Source organism: Rosa rugosa, chromosome 3 (genome assembly GCF_958449725.1).
Source record: "Rosa rugosa chromosome 3, drRosRugo1.1, whole genome shotgun sequence".
Taxonomy (NCBI): Eukaryota; Viridiplantae; Streptophyta; class Magnoliopsida; order Rosales; family Rosaceae; genus Rosa; species Rosa rugosa.
In genome coordinates this window covers 23300410-23328229 of record NC_084822.1, presented here as the reverse complement: position 1 = coordinate 23328229, position 27820 = coordinate 23300410, and the positions used below count along the sequence as shown (strand labels likewise).

The window sequence follows — 27820 nt, the reverse complement described above, 5'->3', positions numbered from 1 at the left end:
AGTTACTCTCATCAGTGCCAAAACCATAACCAAGCAGAACAAAAACTACTACCAAGTAGAATAAAAGCTACTCTCAGAGACCGAGAAAGCTATTCTCAGAGATTAACAATGCTATGGAAATGTAAAGGATACAACCAAAATAAAAAAGTGCTACTACAATCGAGAAATGAAACCATATCCAATGATAAAAAAAAGCATCCAGGGTTCAACAATGATATAACTATGTAAAAGGCTACTTCTATAGTTGTAAAAAGCCACTAATATAGTTATGAAAATCTATTACAACAGTTGTATAAAGCTACTGTCATTTTTCAATGGTGACGCCCTAATCCCATAGGCATAATTTTGCCACCTTCCGCACGAGGCTTCATTTCCACATTTCTTGGTTAGTCGAATGATCTCTTGGCCAATGGAGACTTCAATATCCAAATTCACATGAGTTTCGAAATCTACCACTACAAATGCAAAGGGGAAGAATTCTACAAGAACAAAGATACAACAAAATATTAGTACCTATTTGAAATAAAAACTAAAAAATAACAATGTATTGTTGTGCCACAAACATGGCACTCTTTATTAACTTGATAATAAAAAATAAGCAATCTACAAAGCTACTGACATTAATACAGAAAGCTACTATAACACATGTACAGAACTATTGGACCAGTAATAAAAGCTACTGACATAGGTACAGAAAGCTACTATAAAACATTTACAAAGCTACTGATAAAAACCTACTGACATAGGTACATAAAACTATTATAACACATGCACAAAGCTACTGGACCAATAATAAAAAGCTATTGACATAGATACTTATTGCACAAAACCAGTTGATTATACATGTTGACAATGTAACACAAATTCCAAACAATAAATGATAGAGATACGAAATCACAACAAAAAGAAAATTGAATTTCATTCAAAATCATGCTTTTCCAATTTGATAAGCTATTGACAAAAGACCATTTCAAATGAATCAAAATGAAAACAAAAAAACTTCTAACATCAGATTGAAAATATACTAACATAGGGATAGAAAGCTACTATCACTATGTTGAAAAGCCACTATAACACTTATAGAGAGCTACCGACTTGAAATTAATCAAAATGAAAAAAAAAAAACTACTGATATTAGATTAAAAAGATACTAACATAAGGATACTATAACAGTTATAGAGAGCTACCGACTTGAAATTAATCAAAATGAAAACAAAAAAGCTACTGATATTAGTTTGAAAAGATACTAACATAGAGATAGAAAGCTATTATCACTGTGTTGAAAAACCAGCAATACAATCAGCACCATATCACATATCACAAAATCGGCCAAATAGAGCTCTAGTTAGGCAATCAAAATCAGCAAATTCAAAAAGAATTAATTGTAGACCAAGTTTTTAAAATCATGAGCAGCTTGAGACAACTAACAAAGATTTTAGAAACCACATAATACAACTGAGGACAAGCTAATAGCTCTTATATCCAGGAAGTAGGACAATAAACTTAATGCAACAATTTGCTCAGTGTGCCATTAAAGGATACTAGAGAAACAGTTCAAACACCCTAGTGATAACATCTCTACTAATATGCCAACTCTTTTGATTCAAGCTAGATAGTTAAAGATGAGGACTATGAGCTTTGGTTAATCCAATATCACAAGCCATATCTAAATGTAGGTTACTCTTCCATTTTGATCTAAATTCAACAGAACATTTGATTTCAAACTGATAAAAAGAATTTTAATAAAAACTGTTTTGTGCTCTTTTCAAGAATTACATAACTGCTACCTACATCTAAAAGTTTGCAAACTATGAAACCCATCATAACAAAAGGTCGATCCAAATATACTACTGAAACCAAATTACAAACCTCGATTTTAATTTTCATCAAAAGTAACTCTTTTTTTGTAAGTCCAGAACTCCAAGTGGAGATAAAAACAAAGCATAAAACTTAAGCTTCTGACTATAAAGATAACACTCATCCAGTCCATATTTTAAATCAGGAAACTCCAATTTGAAGGTCTTGCATTGACACTACAGAGATCACTCAATACAAATCTAATAGTAAACAAAAAATTGTTCTCACATGAAGATGAAGAAGGCTTCAATAGGACGCTTCAGAACATCAGCATGCTTCTTCTTGTTTACTTTCTAAACTTTCTTCTTCTTCATTGTTTTTTTTGGGTTCAGCCTTGGCTTTCAGCAACCTTCAAAAACACACAAGAAATTAGACAAAGAAAATCTAATTTCACAGAAACTCTAAAGCATCTAAAGTGATTGTGAAAACAAAAAGCATTATGCGGTTCAAAAATACGAAGCTTAGAGATAATCATTACAAAAACAAAAAAATACATACAGATTCGAGAAATTAGATGAATCATAGCTAATTTCAGAAAAATTGAAGTCGAACATCAAAATTAGGAAGCACAAGTTTGAGAAAAGTAAACTGATTGTAAAATCAAAAGGCCTTGTAGAAGGTGTATGACGAAAACACACCTGAGATGGAGCAATCTGAGGGAGTCATCGAGGGAGCCTAAGATGGAGACGTGGTCGGCCGGTGGAGTTAAGAGGAAGAGGAGAGAATCGAAGATCTGGTTCCAGTCGGCATCGTGCATCGGAGATCCAATCGCGAAACGGCATCGTGCATAGGAGATTCAGTTTCAGTCGCCGACGTGATGGTGGAGAAAATGAGTGTTTCGCCGGAGAGAGAGAGAGGGAGAGAGAGAGGAAGAGGAGAGAATCGGAGATCTGGTTCCAATCGGCGTCGTGCATCAGAGATCTAGTTGTGAAACGGCGTCGGAGATTCAGTTCCAGTCACCGACGTAATGGCGGAGAGAAGAAGTATTTCGCCGGGGGGAGAGAGAGAGAGAGAGAGAGAGTTATCAAAATTGTTTTTTGTAATTGCAGAAATTTTTGTTTGTTATAAGATGGATGGGCAAAATTGTCATCGCCGAAAATAGTTTGGATCTGAAATGGCCTTATGTGAACAAGAAACAATAGGTGGTCTTATGGCTAATTAAAGTTTCAAAATGACACTTACAAGTAATTTTCTATTTTTTTTTGTGGTAGAAAAAAGTTTGGTGAGAGGAAGACTATCCTACACTTCCGCGCCCCAGGGGCAGACTGAGGCAATTTTATTACTGCATATAACATATACATATTTTTCTTTATCCTATAAATATAACAAAATTTTTTTTGGATAGATGGGGGCCAAAAGGCCCGAAAAAACAAACAACTAAAGATCACAAATTACAGTCCTAGATCTAGGACTTGCACACAAATCATCAAGCAATGCATTGATAACTTGCGGAGGAGGTTGCTCCATGAAATGCACTCCAAGATCAGCACCAACACCATCTTTAGACAGCAAATCAGCAACCAAGTTTATTTCCCGATAAACATGTCGAATGTCACAACTCAAGAACTGTCCCTGCAAAAATTGACAGCTGCATAAAACTGACCGAAGAGGATGTAGGTCATTAACCCCATTGTTGATTAAGCTCACTAAAACCTCAGAGTCACATTCAACAATAAGATGTTGGCAGCGATTTTTGCTAGCCAATTGTAGACCAAGTAAGAGCCCCCAAGCCTCAGCTTGTAAAACAGATCCATTACCAAGACTAGCAGAAAAGCCAGAAATCCAAGAACCACTGTGATCCCTCAAAACCCCTCCTGCAACAATAAGTCCATTTGGTCCCCTAGCTCCATCAACATTAAGTTTAAAGTAGTGGTCAGGAGGTTTAGACCAAGATAAAATTATAGTAGAAGTTCTACGACTGGCAACAGAACCAATATTAGCATTCTTCCAATCATTAGCAGCATCTAAAATGATTTTGCTAGAAATTGAAAGAGGGTAGTAGTTACCATCAAAAACTGCCATGTTGCGCCATTTCCATATGTACCAGCATGTATATACAAAAACACCACACCATTTTAGACCATCAAAGCAAGGTCTTACTACTAGGATTTTTTCCTTTTACATCGGCCAAAAACCGATGTTAAAAAAAAAACCATCCGATGTCTTAGTGGGTGATGTTAAAAATCACGAACAAAAAGACATCGGTCAAAAACCGATGTCCAGATCAACAATAGACATCGAATAAGCTTATGGAACCGATGTAAAACAGTTATTATGATAACATATTAGTGTGTTTAGATATTGTTAAACCTTCATATTTTGGCATTTAATGCTTAATGAAGTATAGGTCCAATAGCATAAATATTCATTTTAACATCGTTACTCATATTAGAAACGATGTTTATTATGGTATCAGACATCAGATTATTTTCATTTTGCCTGCCGTTTGTGAGGTTCACACATATTTTCCATATATCCTACTATTTAAGATTCAATCTATATTCCTTAGTATATAATAAACGATGTGCATTATTATAATAAACATCGTTTCCTTTTATGGAGCGATGTCCATTTTACTATTAGACATCGTTTCCCAAATTGTAAATCGATGTCTACATTGATTGTGGACATCGTTTCCCAAATTGTGAATTGATGTCCACATTGATTCCAGACATCGTTTCCCAAATTGTGAATCGATGTCCACATTGATTCCAGACATTGTTTCCCAAATTGTAAATCGATGTCCACATTGATTCCAGACATCGTTCCCTGTAGTTTACATCGACATCGATTAGTTTTTTAAATATCGCTTCTTACTCAATACATCGTTATCCATGAGAAACGAGACATCGATTTTAGTTTCGAAACTGATGTATTATCTCTTTCTGGACATCGTTTTTATAGTTTAACACTGATTTGAAACAGGTGTATATGCATCATATCTTTTATATGAGATGATGTCCAAGAAATTAATTATAGCTGCTAAAATGCTTGTAATCCACATTCAACAACATGACATTCTGAATTAATTGAATATGGGGCATTGCATTAATTTCTGTCGAACAGCAGAATTATTAATAGTTTCAAAAATAGGCAAAAACACTCCAACCTACATCAAGGCTAGCCCAAAATAGACCATTGCAATAACTATATGCAGTTTAGTTCACCTGCAACTGTACAACATTCTACTTCAAAATGATTCTACAAAATCTAGCTAGCCTTACTCATAATCACTTTGGTAGAGTCAGCATCTATAGCAAAGTCTGCAAATAGTCAGCTACTTCAATGCAGACCTCGTCAAGTTCATCTTGGGTGTATACTTTCCGAGTCTTCGCTGGCCACTATAAATATATTCAATAACATAAGTCATAATCTGCCCACTATAAAATCTGCCCACATAAGTCATAATCTGCCCACTATAATTAAACCAAAGTTTCCATCAAACTATAATGCATATACCTTGGTCGGAAATGAAAACGTGTCATCATTTATAATGTCCTTCATGTATCGCATTACATGATTAAGAATAATCCTAAGCTGTTGATTAAGAGGAATAGTTTTCCCAATCCTACACTTACCAAACATGCATATATCTTCCTCTTCTCAAGCCTCTAATCCACCAATCAAAATGCCACTTCCAACCGCCAGTAGATAGAAAAGCAAAGCATAAACATCCCTGCGTTTTTCTGAAGACACAGATTCAATCATAACAATTTCAAATTTCAAATTTAATATATAACATCAAAAGAACATGCTTTACAGTCACTACCACAGTTTATCATATATAAAACAACACATACAAGCTGCCATACAAAAACAACCCATACAAAGCCATACAACCAAAAGAAATAATCGAACCCTCACCCTTTAATAGTTGTTTTTAATCCCTCTCTGTAACCTGCAAACAAAAAGGAACAAAAGAGTCAGAAGGCAGAGCTGCAAAACGGAAATACAAGGGGTTAGAATTAACAAAAAAAGGGCGGAACTGTAGGCCACTAGGAACTGTAGAAAAGAAATATACATAATCCAGGACCAGTAGGACAACCCCAGTTCTGAGCTACCTCAAATAAACCCAAAAACCACAACTGATACTATTCTAAAACAACTTTCCTAAAAGACCAAGTATAAGCCAGATTTCAAGAATCAATAGGTAAAGAACAAAATCAGAACCAACCCAGAAACTGAATTGTGTTTCATCTACAGAGGCATTCTTCATTCAGTTGTTAAAAATCGTTCTTCGCATTAAGCAGGCAAACTCTATCACCTTTTATTCTTTGCTGATGAAGCACTAGTGATCAAAAGCTATAAAATACCATGCTACTATACTAGTTAATTCTGTGATTGGCTGTGCCAAGGGTCTTAAAACAACTACACCTCCATTCTTAACACCTGCCGGAAACCCATGGCCATTGGTCTTTGTCTGTACCCTGTTTTATATCCTAGACTCCTAGTTGATTAACATGGCTACATAATACTTTTACGCTGACCATATTCTGAGACAAAATCATTCTATTGCACGGAACAATGCAGGAAACTTAAAATAGTAGAAGTGTTTGCCAAAAGCTGTTTAAAGATACCCTCAAGCTGTCAGACCATTTTAGGGATATTCTATCAGTTTTTCTAACCTTTACACTTTTAAGTCCTATTATACTGATCCAAAAACCTCACTACAAAAATAACAAGAAGCCATAAGCAACCATTCAAGGCATGCATCTTCCTCCATCAGAACAAACCAACACTGAGAAGAGTCATAGAGCACATAATCCTCTATCCGTAAGCAAATGATAATCAGCAGTAACGTACCTTCGGGAAAAAGGAAGCCTTAAGAAAAGATTGGATAATGGGTTGACAAAATCAGGCGAAATAAGCTGATAAAGAAGCAGTTGCAGGATTGCAACCCACAGGTTCTTTGTGATGCCCTCTGCAGAGTGTCGAGCCACAGCATGCCCAGAGATAAAGAATGTCGAGTAGTTTCTGATTTTCCTCTCCTATGTCTTAACTGATAGCCAAAAGAAGGCGGATCTGAACCAATAAATATCATATTTATGTACATTATTAGACAAGAAGAATGTAAAAGCACTCCACAATATGATAGAACAAGCAGCTAAACTTTTAAAATTCCCAAGTGGTTTCCTTTTCAAGGAACCCCATCATTTTTAAGGTCCAAGGTTGCAACAATGATATCACCTTGTAGCCCCCCAAATAAAAAAAAACTAATTGCTTTATCATACAATAGAAATATTGGATTATAGCACACATTGAACATCTAGAAATGGTTATTTGAGATCTGATTTGTAAAGTAAAACTGTGCAGCAGAAATGCTAATGCACAAAGCCAAATTTGTCGTGATATAAATCTTTCATACGAACTCCAAATGGAGGCAGGTTGGATTCATATGAAAGGTGGGAATGCCTACTTTTGAAGTACTGGTTTTAAAGAGATTTGGTAGTGTGAATAATATGTAATAACTTCAATACATTCAGAATGGTTTACAACGTTTTATATAACAAAGATGCTAATCCTATCCATAATTATAGGACTAACTATAGCAATACAAATCTCTTAATTAATATCGCAATAACGAAGACTCCAGATCATATGAGATTCCTTTCCTCAATACTCCCCCTCAAGTTGGAGTGTATGTTAATTACACCCAACTTGCTCAATAGTGCTGAAAATTGCTTCGAACCCAGCGGCTTGGTGAACAAGTCAGCTGGTTGTTCCTTTGTTCGAATATGCATGGTTTTGACTAGCCCCCTCTGTACTTTTTCCCGCACAACATGGCAATCTATCTCAATATGCTTTGTGCGTTCGTGGAAGACGAGATTTGATGCTATATGAATGGCAGCCTGATTATCACAGAACAATTTAACTGCATGTGCATGTTCAACATTCAAATCTCTTAATAAACTTCGAAGCCACGTAATCTCACAGCATGTTGTTGCCATAGATCTGTACTCTGCTTCTGCACTAGAACGAGACACTGTTCCTTGCTTTTTTGTTTTCCATGAGATGGGTGCGTTGCCTAAGAAAATACAGTAGCCAGTAGTTGATCTTCTTGTGTCCTTGCAACGTGCCCAATCTGCATCACAATACGCCTTGATCTCCAATTGTCCGGTGGAAGGCAAAAGTATTCCTTGTCCTGGTGTCTGCTTAACATATCTCAACACCTTGTAAGCTGCATCTATATGAGGTTGTCTAGGGTTATCCATAAATTGACTTAGGATATGTACAGCATACACGAGGTCTGGTCTCTTGACTGTGAGGTATATGAGCCTTCCAACTAATCTGCGATACTGAGAGGCATCCTTTAAAACGACCCCTTCACCTTGCGTTAGCACCAAGTTCTGATCAATTGGGAATCGAGATGGTTTAGCGCCTAGGAAGCCTGCATCTTCAAGGACCTCTAATGCATACTTTCGTTGGCATAAAACAATGCCTTGCTTGGACCTTGCCACCTCTATTCCAAGGAAGTACCTTAACTGACCCATATCTTTGAGCTTGAAATGACTTGCAAGGAAGTGCTTTGTCTCCATGATGTCTTGTAAGTTGTTTCCTGCCAGTATAACATCGTCAACATAGACTAGCAAGGCTGTGAATCTACCTTGAGTGTGTCGGACGAAGAGTGAGTAATCAGACCAAGACTGATTGAATCCGGCAGCCTTGAGAGCACCAGAAAGTTTCAAAAACCACTGCCTCGATGCTTGCTTGAGGCCATACAATGATTTGTGTAACTTGCAAACTCTATTCTCCCCCTTTCGTCCGAAACCAGGAGGCAACTTCATGTACACATCTTCATAGAGGTCACCGTTAAGGAAAGCATTGTTGACATCTAGTTGATGATGATGCCAACCTTGAAGAGCTGCAAGGCTGAGTAACACTCGAACTGTGGTTAGTTTGGCCACCGGAGCAAAAGTCTCGCGGTAATCAATCCCTGCAACTTGACTATAACCTTTTGCAACCAAACGAGCTTTATACCTCTCTACTGTGCCATCTGGGTTGTGTTTGATCTTGTAAACCCACTTGCAACCGATTGGTGTCTTGTTAGAGGGGAGAGGCACCAAACTCCATGTCTTGTTTTCTTGAAGAGCTTGAATCTCTTTGTCCATAGCTTCTCTCCATCGTGGTTCAAGGACAGCCTGAGAGAAAGATCTAGGTTCCTTTTCAAGTGTAATGTTAACAGTGAAAGCTTTATGTGTAGGAGAGAGTCTATCATAGGATAAAACATGAGCAATAGAATGAGGGGTACCTGGATGAGTAACCTCGCTCGTGGAAGATGATGGTGCAGTACGTGAAGGAAGGGCTGCCTCAATATGAAAGTCTTGCAATGTGGTTGGAGTTCTAGTTGGCCGTGATGATCTTCGTGGTTGTGGCAATGAAGAATGAGGTATTGCATCTTGGGATACGGATAAGTCTGGTGGTGACGTATTTGGAAAATGAGATGGTAGAATATTTGAATCCGAGTGATTTGTGGGATTGATATCAGCGGAAGTTGTGGGGTTAGAATCAATATTTGATTCCGAGTGATTTGTGGGATTAATATCAGCGGAAGTTGTGGGATTAGAATCAAGATTTGATTCAGAGTGATTTGTGGGATTGATATCAGCGGAAATTGTGGGATTAGAATCAAGATTTGATTCCGAGGGATTTGATGAGAAGATTTGATCGTCATCAATGTGAGGTGAGGTAGATAAAGAAGGAAAGAGTTGAGGAGGTGTTGGAGAACTGACAGAAGGCGAAGATGTGGAGAGTTTGGATTGATAAGGAAACTCAGTTTCAAAGAAGATGACATCTCGTGAGACTAACATTTTCTTATCTTTCAGGCTATAGACTTTATATCCCTTTTGACCATGAGGGTAACCAAGGAAGATACACTCAGTAGAGCGTGGATCAAACTTGCTGGGCCGAAGTGGATGAGTAGACACAAAACAACGACAACCAAAAACACGCAAATGAGAGTAGTTTGGTGATTTGTGAAATAACGTTTCAAAAGGTGTTTTACCTTGCAAAATTGGTGTCGGTGTCCTATTTATTAGATAGGCAGCGGTGAGTATGGCATCCCCCCAAAATGGTTTAGGCAAGTTTGATTGAAAGAGAAGTGCACGAGCAATGTTCAACAAGTGCCTGTGTTTGCGCTCAGCGACGCCATTCTGTTGGGGCGTGTTGATGCAACTGGTCTGATGTAAAATACCCTTGGAAGAGTAAAATTGTGTGCATTTAAATTCTGGACCATTGTCACTCCTAACAATTTTTACTCTTTTGCCAAATTGATTCTCAACTAAATTGACAAAGTGAATGAGTAGGGCTCGTGTTTCTGACTTGTGATGCATGAGATAAACCCAAGTGCTTCTAGAGTGATCATCAACTATGGTTAAGAAATATTGTGCCCCAGAAAGAGATGGGACGTGGTAGCCACCCCATATGTCCACATGAATCAAATCAAAACAAGAATTACTAGAAGAAACACTCAACGGAAAAGGTCTTCTAGTTTGTTTAGCTAAAGGGCAAATGGAACAAGGACTTGCATTGCAAGATTTATTTTGCAAAAAGGGAAATAATAAAGACACTTTGCTAGATGGATGTCCGAGCCTTTGATGCCATAGGTCATGTGTTTTAGTGTTCACCACATTGCACGTTCCTTTCTTTGGCAGATTGAGACAGTAGAGTCCCTCACTTTCAGTTCCCGTCCCAATCATCCTCCCCGATTGAAGGTCCTGTATGAAACAAACTTGTTTAAGAAATATGGTGATATAAAAGGAATCAAATGCAAGTTTGCTGATGGAGATGAGATTTAGGTAAAACAATGGGACACATAGAACATTGTGAAGGACAAAGTGTGAAGAAAATGACACTGTCCCAATGTGAGAAACATGTAATGTGGTACCATCGGGCAACTTCACTGTACGATTGTGCATAGGTTGAAAAGATGTGAGGAAAGCCGAATTACAAACTATGTGGTATACTAGCTCCACTGTCAAGGATCCATGTGACATCTTTATTATCTTGTGAGAGGGCAAATGCTTTACCCGAGAGCTCCTCATAGTTAGGAATGTTACCAACAAGATTGGCTGAAGGCTGTTTGATCGAATTCAACTGCTCTAGTAGCAGGTGGCCATCATTGGAATTCTCCCATGGTTTTGAGGTCTTGGAAGAGCTCTGGTCTTTCTTGTGTTTAATGACCTGTTGTTCTTCGTCACCAGCCATGAGGTATTTTGTTTGTGTAGATTTCTAGGTTCTCAAGAGCGATTGCTCTGATACCATAAAGAGATTTGGTAGTGTGAATAATATGTAATAACTTCAATACATTCAGAATGGTTTACAACGTTTTATATAACAAAGATGCTAATCCTATCCATAATTATAGGACTAACTATAGCAATACAAATCTCTTAATTAATATCGCAATAACGAAGACTCCAGATCATATGAGATTCCTTTCCTCAATAGGTTTCTTGAAGCAAGATTGTACATAAAAAGATACTAAAAGAAAAAGAAAAAACATGACAGTGATACTGTTTTCAGAAATTCCTGCAACAGACCTGTAAATTTGAAAAATCATAACTAATTATAGAAAAATCTTTTTTAGGAGATTCCAAGTCTCAAATACTCTTTAACAAGTCCACTACAAATTCTCAGAAGAAAATAACTTCAAATTATTAACAGAAAATTACAGTTTTACAGAAACAGGTCGCTGGGTCTGGAAACTGTAGTTTCTGAAATAATTTATACAAGTGTTAGTCCAATTTGATAAGTACATCCAAACTCATATATTTAAGGTCAGATCTGAAAAAAGAAAACAACAATGAAATTCACACAGAAACCATAAAAGGTAAATGCAGATATATAACTAAATTAACAACGAAAATAAATAGAAAGTAACTAAACCTTGACTGAAGGGTTAATCAAATGAACTTTGAGTGTAGCTTAGAAGGACCTCCTTTATTTGGCCTGCACAATAAAGTAAATGGAAATGTCAGACAAAGAATTCAGGCTTTAGAAGAAAGCTGCACTCTACATACATAAAAAGGTAATAACACGACCCATCTATATTGATCTGTGAGGTTTGGTTTTAATAATCTTGTAGGTCAGATATCAAGAATTCATCTTTTTAAAGAACAATGGTCCATAGTATCATCTTTTTACCAGTCTCAAATTTGATAGAATTCCAAATATTTGGTTGCTTGTCTTTTGACAAATCAATGCACTTAGCATAGCAACCACCTTCAATGTTTGACACATGATTGTCACTGTAGCAGTGCTCGTCTTCTCCAATCAGGCATGTATTATGATCTGCAGACAAGAGTTGTTTTCTCAGTTTCTATGACAGATGAGCCACAAGCATCCCTCTTTATGCATCTTACACTAAAATTCAATGAACCATTGTCTTATGCTACCCATATAGAGCACATCAACTGGATTCAGCTTACAAATCAACGAAATAAATCGAACAATAAAAGAAAAACAAAGAAAAAACTTACCACTCAATAAGTTTGGCAAAAGTGAGCTCAAAGAGTGTAATCATAAAGTAGAGAATCCAATACGTAAGCCATTGGCGATCATCAGTTGGTGATTTGGTCTCTATAACCCGAATTGAGGCATACCTACACAACAACCTAGAATCAGTTAACCAGATTACAGAGGATTTAACATGAACACAGAACAATGCATAAGAAAAAAAAAAAGGATCAGAATTCATAAAGCTATAATCTTTGAACCAAAACTTACAGTGGCTAAACCAAACTAACCACAGGCCTGCAAGAAACAAACCCCCAAATCAGATTACATAACCAAAAAAAAAAGAAAAAGAAAAAGAAAGAAGGTTTTGGTAAAGTGGGTAATAGCAGTTGATACCCAGCAAGAACATCGAAGTTTTTAAGGAGAACTTTGAGGAAACTTCCAGCACCAGATCCCATCTCCGGTTTCTGAATGTCGGTAACTGAGAACTGAAACTGAAGGTTCTTTGCCTTCTTTCAGTCCTCCGAGATCCGAGAGAGAGAGAGAGAGAGAGAGAGAGAGAGAGCTTGCTCGTGGAGGTGATGGCGCCGGCAAGGGGGCCGAGGCGGTTAATGAGAGAGAGAGAGAGATAATAGCGGGAGTGAGCGGAAGAGAGGGAAGCGGTAGTGGCTGTGGAAAGACAGTGGGAGAGGAAGGAGGAGAGGGCTAGGGTTCAGGGAATAAGAGGAGAGAAAGTGAGTTGGAAAAATATTAAGTGTGGGGAATGAAAATTTTGTTCCCCGCGTTCTTGAAAAGTTTTAACTTAGTCTTTCCGCGTTTTTGAAATTTTGAAATGAAAATATAGACATCGGTCAACAGTAAAAATCGATGTCAGTAATATGTATAGAAATCGGTATTTGAGGAATCGATGTTAATGACATTTTTTTACATCGCGTGAATTCCTCACCGATGTAATTGTCGTGATGTCTAAGGCCAAAATTCTAGTAGTGTCTATTGCAGTGAGTGTTAGCAGCCAACCAATCATACCAATCTAATTGCATAGACCTTGCTATAGTATCTAGGCACATAACACCATTCCACACATTCTTAGCAGAGGGACAATCTCTAAGCATGTGAATAAGAGTTTCCAGATGTTCATGACAAATAGGGCAAGAAGGATCAGAAGCTAACCTTCTTTTAACTCTTTCAACATTAGTGAGAATTCTGCCTTGACATAACAGCCACATAAATGTCTTTAGTTTAGGAGGAATAGGGAGTTTCCAAATAAAGTACCAGGGAAACGCATCATAATTTTCTTCCTTAACCAAGGCCAAGTAAGCTGATTTCACAGAAAAACACCCATTAGAAGTCTCACCCCATATAATTCTGTCAGGGCCACTTCCTTCAAAACCAACAGGAATATGCATAATCATTTTGATAATGTGTTCATCAAAGTAAGATCGTAGCAAACTTAAATTCCATCCATTATCTTCCCAAAAGTCACAAACTTTCCAATTAAGATCAACACTGGGAGGAACAGAAACAACATTGATTAAAGGTCCAATAGGCAACCAAGCATCAGTCAAGAAATTAATAGTAGTACCAGTTCCAATCCTCCACAACAAACCTTTTTTCAGAAGCTGAACGCCCGCCACAACACTTCTCCAAGTACTAGAGCATCCAGAGGGACTAGAGTATTGAGGGTGCAGAAGAGGAACACCACTAATGTACTTCTTATGTAGCACCTTGCTCCACAGGCCCTCATCACCCTGAGATAGTCTCCAACCTAATTTAGCGAGCATAGCCTGATTCATATGTTTTGTAGCTTTAATACCCAAACCACCAAATTGCTTAGGTCTGCACACAAGATCCCAATTAACTAAATGGATTTTCTTTTCCCCATTGCAATCACCCCAAAGAAAGTTTCTGTTTATTCGATCAATCTTATCACAAATAGACATAGGGAGCTTCACTGTTTGCATCGCATAAACTGGCATGGAAGAAGTGACTGAATGGATAAGTGTAAGCCTTCCAGCCAAGCTAAGCAGTTTACTTTTCCATCCTGAAAGTCTACTTTGGACTTTGTCAACAATAGAAGCATAAGTCTGATTGGTAACTTTAGAATGAATAAGAGGCATCCCCAAGTATTTACCAAGATTAGTAGTGAGATTAGAACCACAAATTTTGCTAATATTTCTGGCTAGAGACTTAGAAACATTGGGAGAGCAAAACAGCATAGATTTAGAATAACTAACCTCTTGCCCAGACAGAGCACAAAATAGATCCAAGCATCTCTTAAGAATTTTAGCTTGAGCACAGCTAGCCTCGGCAAAGAGAATAAGGTCATCTGCAAAGAACAAATGGGAAATGAAAGGACCAGAACCAGAGGCCCTAACAGGCTTCCAGTGACCAGCTTGCACAGTAGAAGTAATCAGATGCGATAATTTTTCCATACAAAGGACAAACAGATAAGGAGACAAGGGATCTCTTTGTCCAATGCCTCTGCTAGTCTTGAATGTATTAGAAAGATCACCATTAACGCAAACCTGAAAGCTTGTGGAAGAAACACAACTCATAACCAATTTGACAATATTCTCAGGGAAGCATGCTTCATATAAAACTGACTCAATGAAGTTCCAATTAAGCCTATCATAAGCTTTGGAAATATCAATTTTCCAGGCCATGAATCCTTTCTTACCAACAGAGCGTTGAAACTTATGCAAAACCTCCTGAGCAATAATAATATTGTCAGTAATATGCCTACCAGGTACAAAACTTACCTGGTTAGGACTAATAAGATTCTTAAGAAGAGGTCTGATACGAGCAAACAACACCTTGGAGATAGCTTTATAGAGAGTATTACAAAGGCTAATGGGTCTGAAGAGAGCCATACTTTGAGGACTAGCCACTTTGGGAACAAGAGTAATTAGAGTGTGGTTGAGCCCATCAAGAATTTTTCCAGAATGCATAGCAGAATTAACCAACTGAAAAATTTCCTCAGCAAGGATATCCCAATGGTGATGATAGAAAAGAGCAGGAAATCCATCAGCTCCAGGAGATTTCAAGCCCCCAATATTGAACACAGCATTTTTAACCTCATCCCTGGAAATGCATCTACTCATCTTTCTCAAATCACAACTATCCAGAGTAGGAAATAGATAAGGAATAATGAATCTCACATCTTCAGTAGAATCATAAGAAAATAAATTCGCAAAATACTCAACTGCAATAGCTTTCATACCATTTATATCACTACATAAAGCTCCATCATAGTCAAGAAGAGCCTCAATTCTGTTTTTCCTTCTTCGAACCATGGTTGACATATGAAAAAATTTGGTGTTTTTATCCCCGTTCTGTAGCCATTTCACTCTGGACTTTTGTTGCCAATATAAAGTTTCCTGGTCCCGCACAGCTTCATACTCCTGGGTAAGTTGTTGCTCTAGATTAATAAGAAAAGAATTAGAATTCCTATCCGTACATTTCTAAATCCCAGCAATACGAGCCAACAGTGTTCTTTTCTTCTTAAAAAGATTACCAAACACAGTGGAGTTCCACTTGTTGAGATCACAGGCAAGTTGAACAACTTTATCTTGCAGGGTACCATTATAGCTTTTCCACTGATCATGAACAAACTGATTATAACTAATGTGTCCCATCCACATCACCTGGAAACGAAACGGCCTATTCGCACCAGTGGTAATGACAGAAGAATTAGACTGTAGAAAAAGAGGGCAATGATCAGACTTCATACGTGGTAAATGTTGAATAAAAGCTTCAGGGAAGGCAAGTTTCCATAAATCATTACAAAACCCTGTATCAAGTCGTTCTTTAACCCTCTTATTAGTCCAAGTGAAAGCAGATCCATGAAACCCCAGATCAATCAAACCATATTGATCAATCCACCTCTTCATCCCACCAATTTTTCCAGCCATTGAGCCCCCATTTTTATCTGCACTACAATATAATTCATTGAAATCTCCAATAATTAACCAAGGAAGCTGACATCGAATAGCAAAGGCAGATAGATAATTCCATAGTTGGCATCTCATAGAGGTTGTAGGACTAGCATAAATAGCTTAAAGGAACCATTCCTGAGTACCACCAACAGAAACTTTAAGAGTGACAGACTGAGAATTACTATCAACAAACTCCACATTCATTTTATTCCTATCGAATAAACCCAAACTCCTCCAGAAAAACCCACTGCTTCAGACACTTCAGCATCAGGAAACCCTTGTCTTCGAAGAAAATTTTTAACTCTAGAGAAAAGAACTCTAGGCTCGCAGATAATTAAAATATCAACCTTATATAAATGGACAAGATCAGGAATAGATGATTTAAACTTCTTACCCCCAGCACCTCGCACATTCCAACATAAAATTTTAAACATTGGAAGAAGAAGATAAGGTAGGGAGGGATCCCTTAATTTTCAGAAATAACACCTTCCACAAGAAGGGAAGGCACCTCTTGAACTTGTGTCAAAACACTGTTATCTGCAAAGGTCTTCTCAACAAAATTTTCAGCTGCATTTGACACTGTATCCTCCATTGAACAATCTCCATTCGACATTTTCCCTCCGGAGGACAATGACCAAACACTGCTGGTACGCAACAACTTTGCACGTTATTCTCCTGACAAACACTAGTACTAAAACTCACACCAATAGTACTAGTACCAAGATTAGTTAAAACTTTGCTCTTCCTCTGATACCGCATAGTGGATTTGGGCACAACTCCACTGCTAGAGGGCCCAATCACTTCATTAGACATATCTTTCATCGGAACCCTTGCAGGAAGCTTATCTTTCAGCCTTTTGATTTTTTCATTAATCACTCTCTTCCCATTGCTCTTATCAGAGGCTTTATCATTAGTTTCTTTAGACACCTTGGTCTGCTGAACTTTCTCTTGTAGGTTCTTCCAAAGCTTAACAATTGGTGGATCAGAAGGAGGAGCTGGTTCACTGCTAAGAGAAGCATTTGTCTCATTTCCGATATTCTCCTCTCCAGAAGCCTCCTGAAGCACTGCAAAACGAGATCCAGAGCCTTGAACTTTCTTAACGTCCCCATTGTCAGCATTAGTTCTACTTTTATTCTTGTATGTCATCAACATCCAAGGACCCATGTCCTTCTTCATAACGGGCGGAGAGGGAACCACATTCACTTGGGCAGTATCCATATCATGCTGAATATTATAATTGGGATCATCAGGACCACTACCATCATTGGATGTAGGTTTAGCATTCGCAGAAGCATTTGCGCCAGTAACATTCTCAGTGTGGATATGGGGACATTTATCCTTAACATGACCATAGCAGCCACATTCAAAACAGATCATAGAAATTCCTTCATAGACAACTCCATAAGCCACACCCTCGACTTCTACAAATGGTCTCAAAGGTTTACTCAGGTCAACTTCAATACAGACACGGGCAAATTTGCCTCTAGCTTGGCCAAGAGTCACCTGATCAATCTTCACAACATCCCTAATTATCCTACCAATCCTAGCAATTGTGAATTCCTTAAAGTATTTCACAGGCAAACCACAGAGTCTTACCCATAAAGCCATTCGACTTATTTTCTCCTCAGCTGGATCAAACTCAAGTCTCCATTTCTGTACCACCTAGGATCCAAGGTCCACCACAAAGAACCTGATTCATATCATCATCAAGGTTGAATTTAACAATGAAATAATCATTAGGAAGATCAATCAAATGCCAACCACCCTTTAGCTGCCATTTTCTTCTTAAACCCCTTAGCATAAAATCAAACGCATTAGTAGAATTTGGCTTCCCCATCAATTTGACAATTACAGCACTACGCCAGTCATAATCGAGTTTATTATGAATTTTCTGAGAAAAGGAGACATTGAGACCATGCTTACCAGCAGAGTAAGAATAATCCTCATCAGTCATCTCGAAGTCTTCTACCATGGTTTAATGGAATCGATCAACTGGGTTTTTCAATAGACTTGCATAGCTGGGCACAGGTGAAGGAGGAGGAGTCTCAACCCGTCGCAAATCCAAGTCTTCCATTCTGAGAGCCGCCAATTCAGAACTCAGCTCCGTACCGTTTCGATTCCGTTTTCGTTGGAACAAGGAACCACCTCCTTCTCCGCCGCTTCCCGGTGGAAGGGCGGAGAAGGTGAACACCGGGGACGCCACCAGGCAACAAGAATGGCTCAATAGATGCCGGAGATAAGAGGTCAACGCCGATGAGCACCACAGTCAATTATCTCGAACGGTTGCTATCACAGAGAGAAAAGGGTAAGGCGTGTGAGAAGAACGCTCCTTTGGTTTTTTATAACAAAACTTTTATTACTAATGGTGATTGGGCTTTTATTTAAGATATATATATATATATATATATATACAGATTTTATCCAGAGCGGAGCTCTGCTTTGAAATTAACGTGTGAAGTTCGAGTTTTGGGTCACTTTTTAGTCTCACATTCACATCTCGACTGTTCAGTTTTTAGGTACTAGTGTATAGATCATCTCTGCAAATTTTCAGCGAAAATGATGATCATTAAGGCATTGATAATTGCCTTAAAGCCAGTACGGTTCAGGTTGTCAGATTCAGTCCGTCCATTGGTTTTAGCGAGTTAGATACCTTAACTAAGATGAGGTTAAGAAGAATAAATCTTAAACTCTATATATATATATATATATATATATATATATATTTAGGATAAATTTCAGTTTAGTACCCTGTGGTTTGGGGGTAACATCATGTCAGTCCCTACTCTTTCAATTTGATCAGCAACACCCCTGTGCTTTCAATTTCAATCAGCCGTGCCCAAATTTTACTGTTCCGTCCAAATTTTACTTTGTCAATCCAGTCAAAGTTAACGTTCAAATTGGACGGAACAGTAAAATTTGGGCACGGCTGATTGAAATTGAAAGCACAGGGGTGTTGCTGATCAAATTGAAAGAGCAGGGACTGACATGATGTTACCCCCAAACCACAGGGTACTAAACTGAAATTAATCATTTTTTTTATTAGATAAACAATTCAAATGCTACCACTAGTCTTTCGTGAGTCAAACTCACAACCTCCCACCTATGAAGTGAAGACTATGCCATTAGACCAAATGGTACTCTGCTTAAATCCTTTTATTTGGTCTGAATCCCTCAATTCTAAACTCCAAAAAATAAAAGTTAAAATTAAATAATTAAGTGAAAATTACTAAATTAGTGAAAATAAAATAAAATAAAATAAAAGAGGTTTGGTCCACACTAAAATTCAAACCAAGACAGCACTGTAATCAGTCCTTGATACATAAGATAGATAGTTGGATAGATATAGTGATTGATATGGCATCATCCACGAGTAGGAGTATAGGCTTATGCCCATCTCCAATCTTCCCACCAAAGCATTATTCCCACTTGTCCCGCCAAACAATCAGAATGGCAACTCCTCCTCCTCCTTATGCGGTGGCTTCTTCAGGCAAATCTAGTACTACTCTTACAGAGTACGTGGGTGATGGAGGTGTCGGTGTGGGAGATGATCTTGTGCTGCTCTTCCATCACATAGAGTATGCCTGCAAGAGAATCGCAGCTCTTGTGGCCTCTCCTTATAATAATTCAAGCCTTGCCAAACCCATGTCTCTGCCCACTGCTACTGGGTCTGACCGAGATGCACCCAAGCCCCTCGACATTGTTTCGGTCAGTCTTTCATGTTCTTGTCTTTCTTGCATGTGTTGATTTCATTGCATTGTGCTATGAGATGTTTTTGATAACCAAGTGGAGTTGGTTAGAATGTTTCTATCGTTCATGCCAAAGTTTCCTGACAACAACTTAGTACATGGGCTTCACATACTTAGTATCTCACTCTATACCAACAACTCTTAACATCCCGAAAAGCTCAAGGATATATCAGGCTGTCGAATTTGTGTACCCGATATGCTGTACTAAAACCAGTTTTGAAGCAACACTTGTTTGATAAGTAGTAATCATCTCTACATGCTTGGTTTTCGCATGATAAATTGGGTTGGCAGCCAATGAGAGGAGAAAGCATAGTATTTGGTTGAAAGGAAAAACTGATAAAGTAACAGGGAATGCAAAAATTTCTGATATTTTCTCATTAACAAATTGGAAGCCTTAGAAGAGACATTTATGCATAAGAGGTGAGCTTGATCAAGTTTCACCAAGTTACTAGATAACGAACTCAAAACTAGAGAAGAAGTCACACATGATAGCTGGAAATGCCCACAATCCAACTCATGTTGAGTCATTCACTTTGACATCTGAATTATTAGCAGCTTCCTGGTGATTAGGTTCTTTGGACTGGCTTGACTGATCCTGAGCTAAACAGCATGGGGTCTATATAGCTTTCACTGAATGTGAATCAAGTTGCTTTGGTTGAACTTGATAGCAACTCGCTATTGCGGAAATAGCCTAAATTAGATAATGAGGGTCCTCAAACCTGTATCTAAAGAGAGGGTTTCTCTTCGCATAAGAGAATTTGGTAAGCAGCAGATTGGTTCCTGCTGGGGAAGGTTGAGTAAAGATGTGCATTATATATTTGTGAATTTTAGAAATCTTTCTACTTCACTTGTGTTGTGTGGATGGAAAGGAAGAAAAGGATCTTTGAGGAATTTAGATACAAGTAGGCGGCTCAGCTATAGGATAGAGTGGGGTTTTGGGCATCGCTTTCTTCAGAGTTGTAGAAATCTTTTTATCATTTCAAGCAATTATTTTTATAATCAATTTGCTTATTAGCTCAGTACATATTTTGTTCCCTGCTTTGTATTTTTGCTTTTTGTTGATAAATGTTTGTTCTCATAAGAAAATAAAATAAATACATAAATAAAAGTCCTTTGTTTTCACCAGTAGTACACTTATTTTGGCAATACCTTTTCACTTTCTCTTGGAGGTTCAATCCAATAAGCCTTTATTTGAATGTTTTTCTTTAGGTGTGGTTAATTGAGGAGTGGCTCATTAATGAATAAATAAAAAATGCAGTGAATCTCTAACTTCAGTTACCTTTCTTAGAGATAGGACTTAATTTGATTATTTGAACGTGCAAATATTTCTGAACAAACTTCTGTCACAACTCACAAGTGACATTGCCAATCAAGGAATTCTTTTTTTTTTTTTTTTTTGGTATATCACTTGATGATAATTCAAACTACAGGCACCCATTATGGATCGGAAAATTTATTACATATATCTATAATTGAATGATTTACACTTTTAGAATATGTAACCAAATGAGTCCTCGAGGATTCCAGGAGGTTCAGTTGGTAATTTTCTGTCACAGGAGGGTCAAATGAATCACATTTATTCTTCATCAAGGTTTTGAAGGATTTTAGATTTTTCGTCTTGGAGTTGGGTCGAGTCGGATTAACTTTCGTAGAGGAAATAAAAAGATCAAAGCAACTGCTGGGACTATAGAACTTATGCTGTCTCCCTTTGTTAGTTCTCATATTGGCTTGCCCTTGTCTAGAGTAACCTGATTATCTTTTCAGTAAATGATGAAAAAAGACGAAACATTTCTGATTGGTTGGACTTTCTTGTGTGCAGAATGAAATCATCTTTTCATCTCTTAGAAATTCTGGAAAAGTAGCTGTCATGGCTTCAGAAGAAGATGATACTCCAGTTTGGATATCTGATGATGGTCCGTACGTAGTGGTAACAGATCCTCTAGACGGTTCACGAAACATTGAAGCATCCATTCCCACCGGAACAATCTTTGGGATTTATAAACGACTTGCAGAGCTCGATCATCTACCAAAGGAGGAGAAGGCTTTGCTGAATTCACTCCAGGTTGGAACTAGGCTTGTAGCTGCTGGCTATGTTCTTTATTCATCAGCCACAATATTCTGTACCAGCTTTGGTGCAGGAACACATGCATTTACGCTGGATCATTCAACAGGAGATTTCATTCTCACACACCCAAGTTTAACAATTCCTCCTCGCGGTAATATTGGAACTTATACTTTGATATAGTATTATTTGATTCTATAATTTATATACATTTCTGACAGAAAAAAGAAATATTGATTTATTGAGAAGAAACAAAAGAGTGTCTGACCTTGAAGATGACTATTACACTAATGGCATCAAATTATTAATAATATTTTATCAGAATAACTTTCCCTTGGAATAATACGTACCATGACAGTCTAACAATGAATTTTATTTTATAAGAGGGGTCGGCATGTTTCTTTACGAATAGTGATACTGTGAAATGCAACATAGAAGCATTTAGGTTCTAGCACTTATAATGGCTCTTTGTTCTCCAGGACAAATATATTCTGTAAATGATGCTCGATACTTTGACTGGCCTGAAGGGTTAAGGAAGTATATAGACACTGTGAGACAAGGGAAAGGCAGATACCCCAAGAAGTATTCTGCCCGTTATATCTGTTCTTTGGTAGCTGATTTTCATCGAACTCTTCTGTATGGTGGAGTTGCAATGAATCCAAGGGACCATCTACGTCTTGTTTATGAAGCTAACCCTCTTAGCTTCCTGGTGGAGCAAGCTGGGGGTAAGGGTTCTGATGGTAAAAATAGAATTCTTTCAATACAGCCAATCAAGCTGCATCAGAGGCTGCCCCTATTTCTGGGAAGTCTAGAGGACATGGATGAGTTAGAGAGTTATGGAGATGTACAGCAGAAAGTGAACCCAGGATATGAGGTATGAGTGGTCATTAAGAAGCTATTTTGACTCCTGAAACCCCTTAGATCAAACCGTATTAGTGATGCTATTCACTATGTTCTCAGCTACTAGATAAACATGAAGAGTTTAGGGGGGTGAAACATCAGGTCACCTGAATCTGATCATGTAAATAGTGCTAAACTCTGTATGGTGTATATGTAATTTCCTGTAATTAGATGCTCCTGTTTTTTATGCAATAAGTGGCAAAATTTTGCCATCTCTTGATACCTGAATAGTATTGATCATCTAATTGAACTGCTTCAGGCCAAAGCTATTGGTGGTGAAGTATTTGATTTTTAAGCTTGTTTGTTGGATAACCTTAAGTTACAGCCAGAGATTGTTCAACACTTGAACCTACTATCTTGTGAACTTGCCTTATATTTTGCTAAAGCTCTTGACTTCACTTTTTGGGCGAGAGTTTATTGGCTGAAAAGAAAGCTCTTGAGCTATTTAGCAGCTATATTGTCAGAGATGGATGACTAAGATTTGTTCTACCTGTTCTGTATTTTTTGTGTGTCTATATATTTTTTTTTAAACAGGTGAGAGACTAGTATTAACGTAATATCAATAAATTGCCTTGTGGCAGAAAGGGTTTCTTAAGTGGCTGGAAACCGACTCCAGAGAACTCGGAAAATAAGCCGAGTGAATAGACCGTTCCTCGTTGAGGTCCTCATCAATCTTCCAAGAGTGCACCTCGAAACCGTTGTTGCTCATGGTGAAGCTCTAAAGTTCTAAATTTTCATTATCGCATTTTCATTATTCCAGAACTTTATTTGATCATGGAGAACACCAACCCTTGACTAAAAAACAAAGTACACAAGACCGTTGACCAAAAAGGCTCAAAACGAGAGCAATTCTAGCCTAAACTGAAAATGGATAACATAGAAGCAAGTTGAAGCATGCACTCGATCTTTAATTTGTCTTCAGATATCAGTAATACCTAAAAAGTGCAATGCAACAACTATCCTAACTGCCTGTTTTGTCTCATTTTGGCAGACACGAGCCATAAAAATAGTTGGTTTGAGCAAGTTCAAAATGTAACATTTAGGATAACCTTTTAATTGGGGTGGATTAATTCAAATTTAAGACTCGATGATAGCATGGAACCTTGAAATTTAAGGCTCTTTTATCAAATGATATTAAGAGTTGCTGCAACAAACAGCATTGGTTTGAATAACTGTTAATATTTACAAACTTGAGTGCAATTATGGCTCAATGGCTCTTGCAAACCAAATAGTACTGAAATGTTGATTGTCTGCTACTCATGAAGACTCTACTTTGAGGCCAGGTTCCACCCACTTCCAAACAGAGAGGAGACCAGTTCCATCCCCACTGAAGAATAGTCCCCCAGGTCCTACCTGAATCGCCCCAACTTCTTCTTTTGCAAATAATCTGCCCCTTTCAGCAAATCTAGAGCAGCAAAAATCAGAGAATCAAATCAGTCATAGAGACAATAGTGTAACTGATTATCAGCAAGAATTAGAGAACAAACAAATACTCACGACGGCAGTTCGTAGAGCCAAACAGAATTGTCTTTACATGAGCATAACAGGACTGGCTTAGCTTCTGCATCTGCCACTCCAGAAAGACCAAGAAGACCCTGCAACATGATCAAACATGATCAGTTACCATAAGCCCAAAACAATACTCCGTTAAATCAAAAAACCTACCCAATTCATAGCAGAAAACATTTTAAATGATTTCCTGATTATCAAAAATGAACACCTCCCCTTTCAAAAAAAAAAAAAAAAATGAACACCAAATTCTACGACAGATTAACTTCCAATTAGAGTGAAGTTGCAGGACATAAGTTTAATAACAATAACCTAATTGCAACACAGAGTCAACTGGTCAGGAATGAAACCAAGAGAAGCCTCACAGAGTCAGCAGGTCAGGAATGAAAACCCAGATCTTTAGACCATAATCAATATAGAAGCAGTTACAGTGAGGAAAATGATGGATAATAAGATGGTTGCTCTAACTGATTTCCTAATCCACAAGGAAACCCTGAGAAAATAAAGCTGGAAAAAGGATAAAAATAACATACATGTTCTTGAGTGTGAGTGTATGTTGCTTCCAAGTTGCCTTTCTCAGCCCAGACTTTTATTGTGCAGTCCAATGAGCATGAGATCAAAAATTGACCCCAGCAAATAAGGGACGTCACCACATCAGAATGTGCATTTAGTGTCATAATAGACTGCAGCATATTAAGGTCCCATGCCTGATACAAAAAGAAGTATTTCTGAATCAGATCACATGAATTTCACTTTCTTTTTTGTACCAAATATAAAGAGGGAAAATAAAAAATAAATGTGTCACAAACTTACCCTAATAGTATGGTCCACAGAACCAGAGTAAAGCCTGTCAGCTTCAACTTTTAAGCATACCACAGCACCGGTGTGGCCTTCCAGAGGTGCAGCAAGCTGAAATGGATTATCCTCGGGACCATCTTTCCACACCAATATAATGCCCTCCTGCAGTTTTACAAGAAACAGATAAATGAATTAAAACCAATTCACCATGTATAGAATGGATGAAGACACATCCTAAAACATCCAAAGCGTAAAAGAATGAGATAACTTGCAGAACTGTTGGGCTCTTTACCTGTGTCCCAGCGAAGAGCATTTCATTACCAACCTCCATGGCATGCACTTGCGCAGCAGGTGCACTTAGGCTAAACTCAGCATTTGTCTGAATGTTCCATGCCTGCAGCATCAAGCATAATAGAATTATAATTAAACCGCCCAATCCACACAAAAACAATTACAGCAAGACAATTAGATGAAAATGCTCAATACCTCAACAACATTTGGGGCACCCGCAAAAACCCATGGACCCTTGCTAAATAAACAACCTGCTTCACCACCAAGATTAATTACACTGCCACAATGACCAGTACGGCAGTCCCAAACTCTGACTGTTCCGTCTTTACTGGCTGAATAGAGCTTGCTAGATCCTTCGGGAAGCACAATGCCAGTGACCGTCTGTAAACACACATCTCATCATATCATCACAATGATTATACATATACACAAATAAATATGAACAAAAACAGAAGGAAAAGCAAATTTTGCTTTTTGGGGCTTCCATATACTTAAGTAAAATTTTTTTGCATTTTGTAAGTTCTGTTCTTTATATGTATATGTAATGTAATTTTGGATGTCATTAGAAATAATGCAAAGTATAAGATAAGACGATAAAAGTTAAAACACAACATAATAGCCAAAATAACTTCTTCATCCTTTTCTAATTTTTCGCAGGAAGGAAACAGAGAACAAAGCAGATCTGAAAAATACATATTTCCACAATTGCAAGTACCTTCTTGTGGTCTTGGAGTTTTGCCAACATGGAGAACCCATCTCCACGGAACCAAGAATGCAGGTATGGGCATCTATCACCTTTCATACATTTTCCATTAGCCCAGAATTTGCAGACCTTTTCTAGGGGCTTCAGAATGGCATTATTTTTCTGGGTAGCAATGCTTTTCTGGGTAGGGATGCTTTGCTGAGTAACTATGCTTTTCTGGGTGGCAATGCTATTCTTGTTAGCCAGGCTCTTCTGCGTAACAATGCTCTTCTGAGTAGCCATGCTTTGCTGGCCAGGCATTCTCTTCGGAGTAGCCACGGCCTTCTGCGTAACAATGCTGTCTATGTTTTTATCCCTTCTGGTAATAGTCTCCTCCCTGGTCCGAACCAAAGCTCGAGGGTTTGTCAGTGGAGTTGGTGCTACAACGTGGGAGAACCTACACTCTATCTTGGTGCATTTTCCTTGCTGGAAGAACTTGCAAACAGCTCCTCCTCCTGGTCCTGGTCGAGAATACACCGATATATCTGACCTATTCGCCGGCCTCTTTACCGCCTTAAAGGCCATGCTATAACCAACAATTTAGAAAAACAATGAGAGAAATCACTGAGAGACCAAGTTCCGAGATCACCCGGACAGAAAAGCTATACATCATCACAGCCCTTGATATCATCATACTGCTGATGAGAGTGCCACAGATTATGATTTCCTACATCCATTCATCTTCAAACCCTAACAGTACTATGAAATCTTGCCTCGATTTCAAGTTCCTCAAATCCTTTGAACGTAATACGCAAAGTTTTCGAAGTACCGAGGGATCGGAATATCTATAGCAAAATAAAAGTAAGCCTAAAATTGAAACCCTAAACAAGGAGCCTGAGCCCAAGCCAGGATCAGATAAAGCCTCCATCCTTTTGATAACGGCGATCGGATCTTGGGGTAGAAAAGGAACGAAACCCTAAAAGTGCAGAGAGGCAAGCAAACCTGAGAGAACGAATCGATAGCCGACAGCTTTGAGTTTTGAAGCGATTTCGAAATCGTCGAATAAGATCCTAACTTCTCCGGAGGGTTTAGGAGTTTTGTCTGCGCCTCGAGCTTTATATAGTTGTTGTTGGAGTCTGCCTTCTCTGCGCAAAATTCCAGTTATGCTCTTAGTTAAATAACTTTTTTTCTTATTCCTCAAAAATAAAATAAAAACTTTTTTTTTTTTTGGTCAAATAGTGAAATAACTTAATTATACCCAAAAAAAAAAAAAACCCTAATGGTTGTAATTTTTTATTATTCCCAATCTAGTTACTTTTCAACCAAAAGTCCCTTCTCTCATAGTGCTACCTGGAACGCCGGTACGAGTACGCGATACACCGGACACGTACTATAGGATATACTAATTAAAATTTTAATTAACAGTAAATTACATATAATAAAATAAAAGAACTAAATTCAGTTTGCCCCTCCAACTTTAGGACAAATATCATGTTAGTCCCTATTTTTTTTTTTTTAATCACGATCGTCCCTACAGTTCAGATTTTTATTATCCGCGTCCAAAATTTGAAATTGGTTTGAATCA

General features: G+C 38.0%; 3 protein-coding genes and 2 long non-coding RNA genes across 8 annotated transcripts; 1 reads left to right on the top strand and 4 right to left on the bottom strand.

Annotated features, from left to right (window-relative positions):
* Nucleotides 1-159: 159 nt before the first annotated feature.
* On the bottom strand, nt 160-2872 carry LOC133740629 (uncharacterized). The gene is made up of 3 exons (XR_009861343.1): nt 2496-2872; nt 2086-2206; nt 160-479 (listed from the first exon to the last, which is right to left on the bottom strand). It is a non-coding gene; the product is annotated as an uncharacterized LOC133740629 (long non-coding RNA).
* Nucleotides 2873-4892: 2020 nt separating this feature from the next.
* On the bottom strand, nt 4893-13020 carry LOC133740376 (uncharacterized). 3 transcript variants are annotated; one of them, XR_009861173.1, is made up of 9 exons: nt 12709-13020; nt 12583-12609; nt 12336-12458; nt 12001-12147; nt 11743-11805; nt 6661-6879; nt 5722-5755; nt 5436-5543; nt 4893-5198 (listed from the first exon to the last, which is right to left on the bottom strand). It is a non-coding gene; the product is annotated as an uncharacterized LOC133740376 (long non-coding RNA). The 3 variants fall into 3 exon arrangements; XR_009861172.1 differs by having other exon boundaries at nt 4893-5543; XR_009861174.1 differs by lacking the exons at nt 4893-5198; nt 5436-5543; nt 5722-5755; nt 6661-6879 and adding an exon at nt 11393-11570.
* Nucleotides 13021-15773: 2753 nt separating this feature from the next.
* On the bottom strand, nt 15774-16223 carry LOC133737451 (uncharacterized). The gene has a single exon (XM_062164996.1). The coding sequence runs from the start codon at nt 16221-16223 to the stop codon at nt 15774-15776; it is 450 nt and encodes a 149-aa protein (XP_062020980.1).
* Nucleotides 16224-19549: 3326 nt separating this feature from the next.
* Nucleotides 19550-23250, top strand: LOC133738381 (fructose-1,6-bisphosphatase, chloroplastic). The gene is made up of 3 exons (XM_062165909.1): nt 19550-19952; nt 21813-22209; nt 22535-23250. Exons 1-3 carry the CDS (start codon nt 19602-19604, stop codon nt 22933-22935), a joined length of 1149 nt encoding a protein of 382 aa, XP_062021893.1. The 5' UTR covers nt 19550-19601; the 3' UTR covers nt 22936-23250.
* Nucleotides 23251-24046: 796 nt separating this feature from the next.
* Nucleotides 24047-27376, bottom strand: LOC133740178 (zinc finger CCCH domain-containing protein 48-like). Of its 2 annotated transcripts, XM_062168095.1 has the most exons (8): nt 27238-27376; nt 26269-26821; nt 25749-25934; nt 25555-25656; nt 25278-25424; nt 24998-25171; nt 24453-24550; nt 24047-24360 (listed from the first exon to the last, which is right to left on the bottom strand). In XM_062168095.1, exons 2-8 carry the CDS (start codon nt 26818-26820, stop codon nt 24213-24215), a joined length of 1407 nt encoding a protein of 468 aa, XP_062024079.1. In that variant the 5' UTR covers nt 26821; nt 27238-27376; the 3' UTR covers nt 24047-24212. The 2 variants fall into 2 exon arrangements, with proteins under 2 accessions (XP_062024079.1, XP_062024078.1); XM_062168094.1 differs by having other exon boundaries at nt 26269-27376.
* Between the last annotated feature and the right edge of the window lie 444 nt (nt 27377-27820).

What these genes read in the sequence shown, in the direction of transcription:
- LOC133737451 (XM_062164996.1), bottom strand. Translation starts at nt 16,223, where the DNA reads ATGGCTGGAAAAATTGGTGGGATGAAGAGGTGGATTGATCAATATGGT.
- LOC133738381 (XM_062165909.1), top strand. Translation starts at nt 19,602, where the DNA reads ATGGCATCATCCACGAGTAGGAGTATAGGCTTATGCCCATCTCCAATC. An exon ending in AGCCCCTCGACATTGTTTCG is followed by an intron (nt 19,953 to 21,812) that starts GTCAGTCTTTCA and finishes TCTTGTGTGCAG; the next exon opens with AATGAAATCATCTTTTCATC. An exon ending in TTTAACAATTCCTCCTCGCG is followed by an intron (nt 22,210 to 22,534) that starts GTAATATTGGAA and finishes TTTGTTCTCCAG; the next exon opens with GACAAATATATTCTGTAAAT.
- LOC133740178 (XM_062168094.1), bottom strand. Translation starts at nt 26,820, where the DNA reads ATGGCCTTTAAGGCGGTAAAGAGGCCGGCGAATAGGTCAGATATATCG. An exon ending in TGCTCTTCGCTGGGACACAG is followed by an intron (nt 25,425 to 25,554) that starts GTAAAGAGCCCA and finishes GTAAAACTGCAG; the next exon opens with GAGGGCATTATATTGGTGTG. An exon ending in ACACTCACACTCAAGAACAT is followed by an intron (nt 24,551 to 24,997) that starts GTATGTTATTTT and finishes ATCATGTTGCAG; the next exon opens with GGTCTTCTTGGTCTTTCTGG.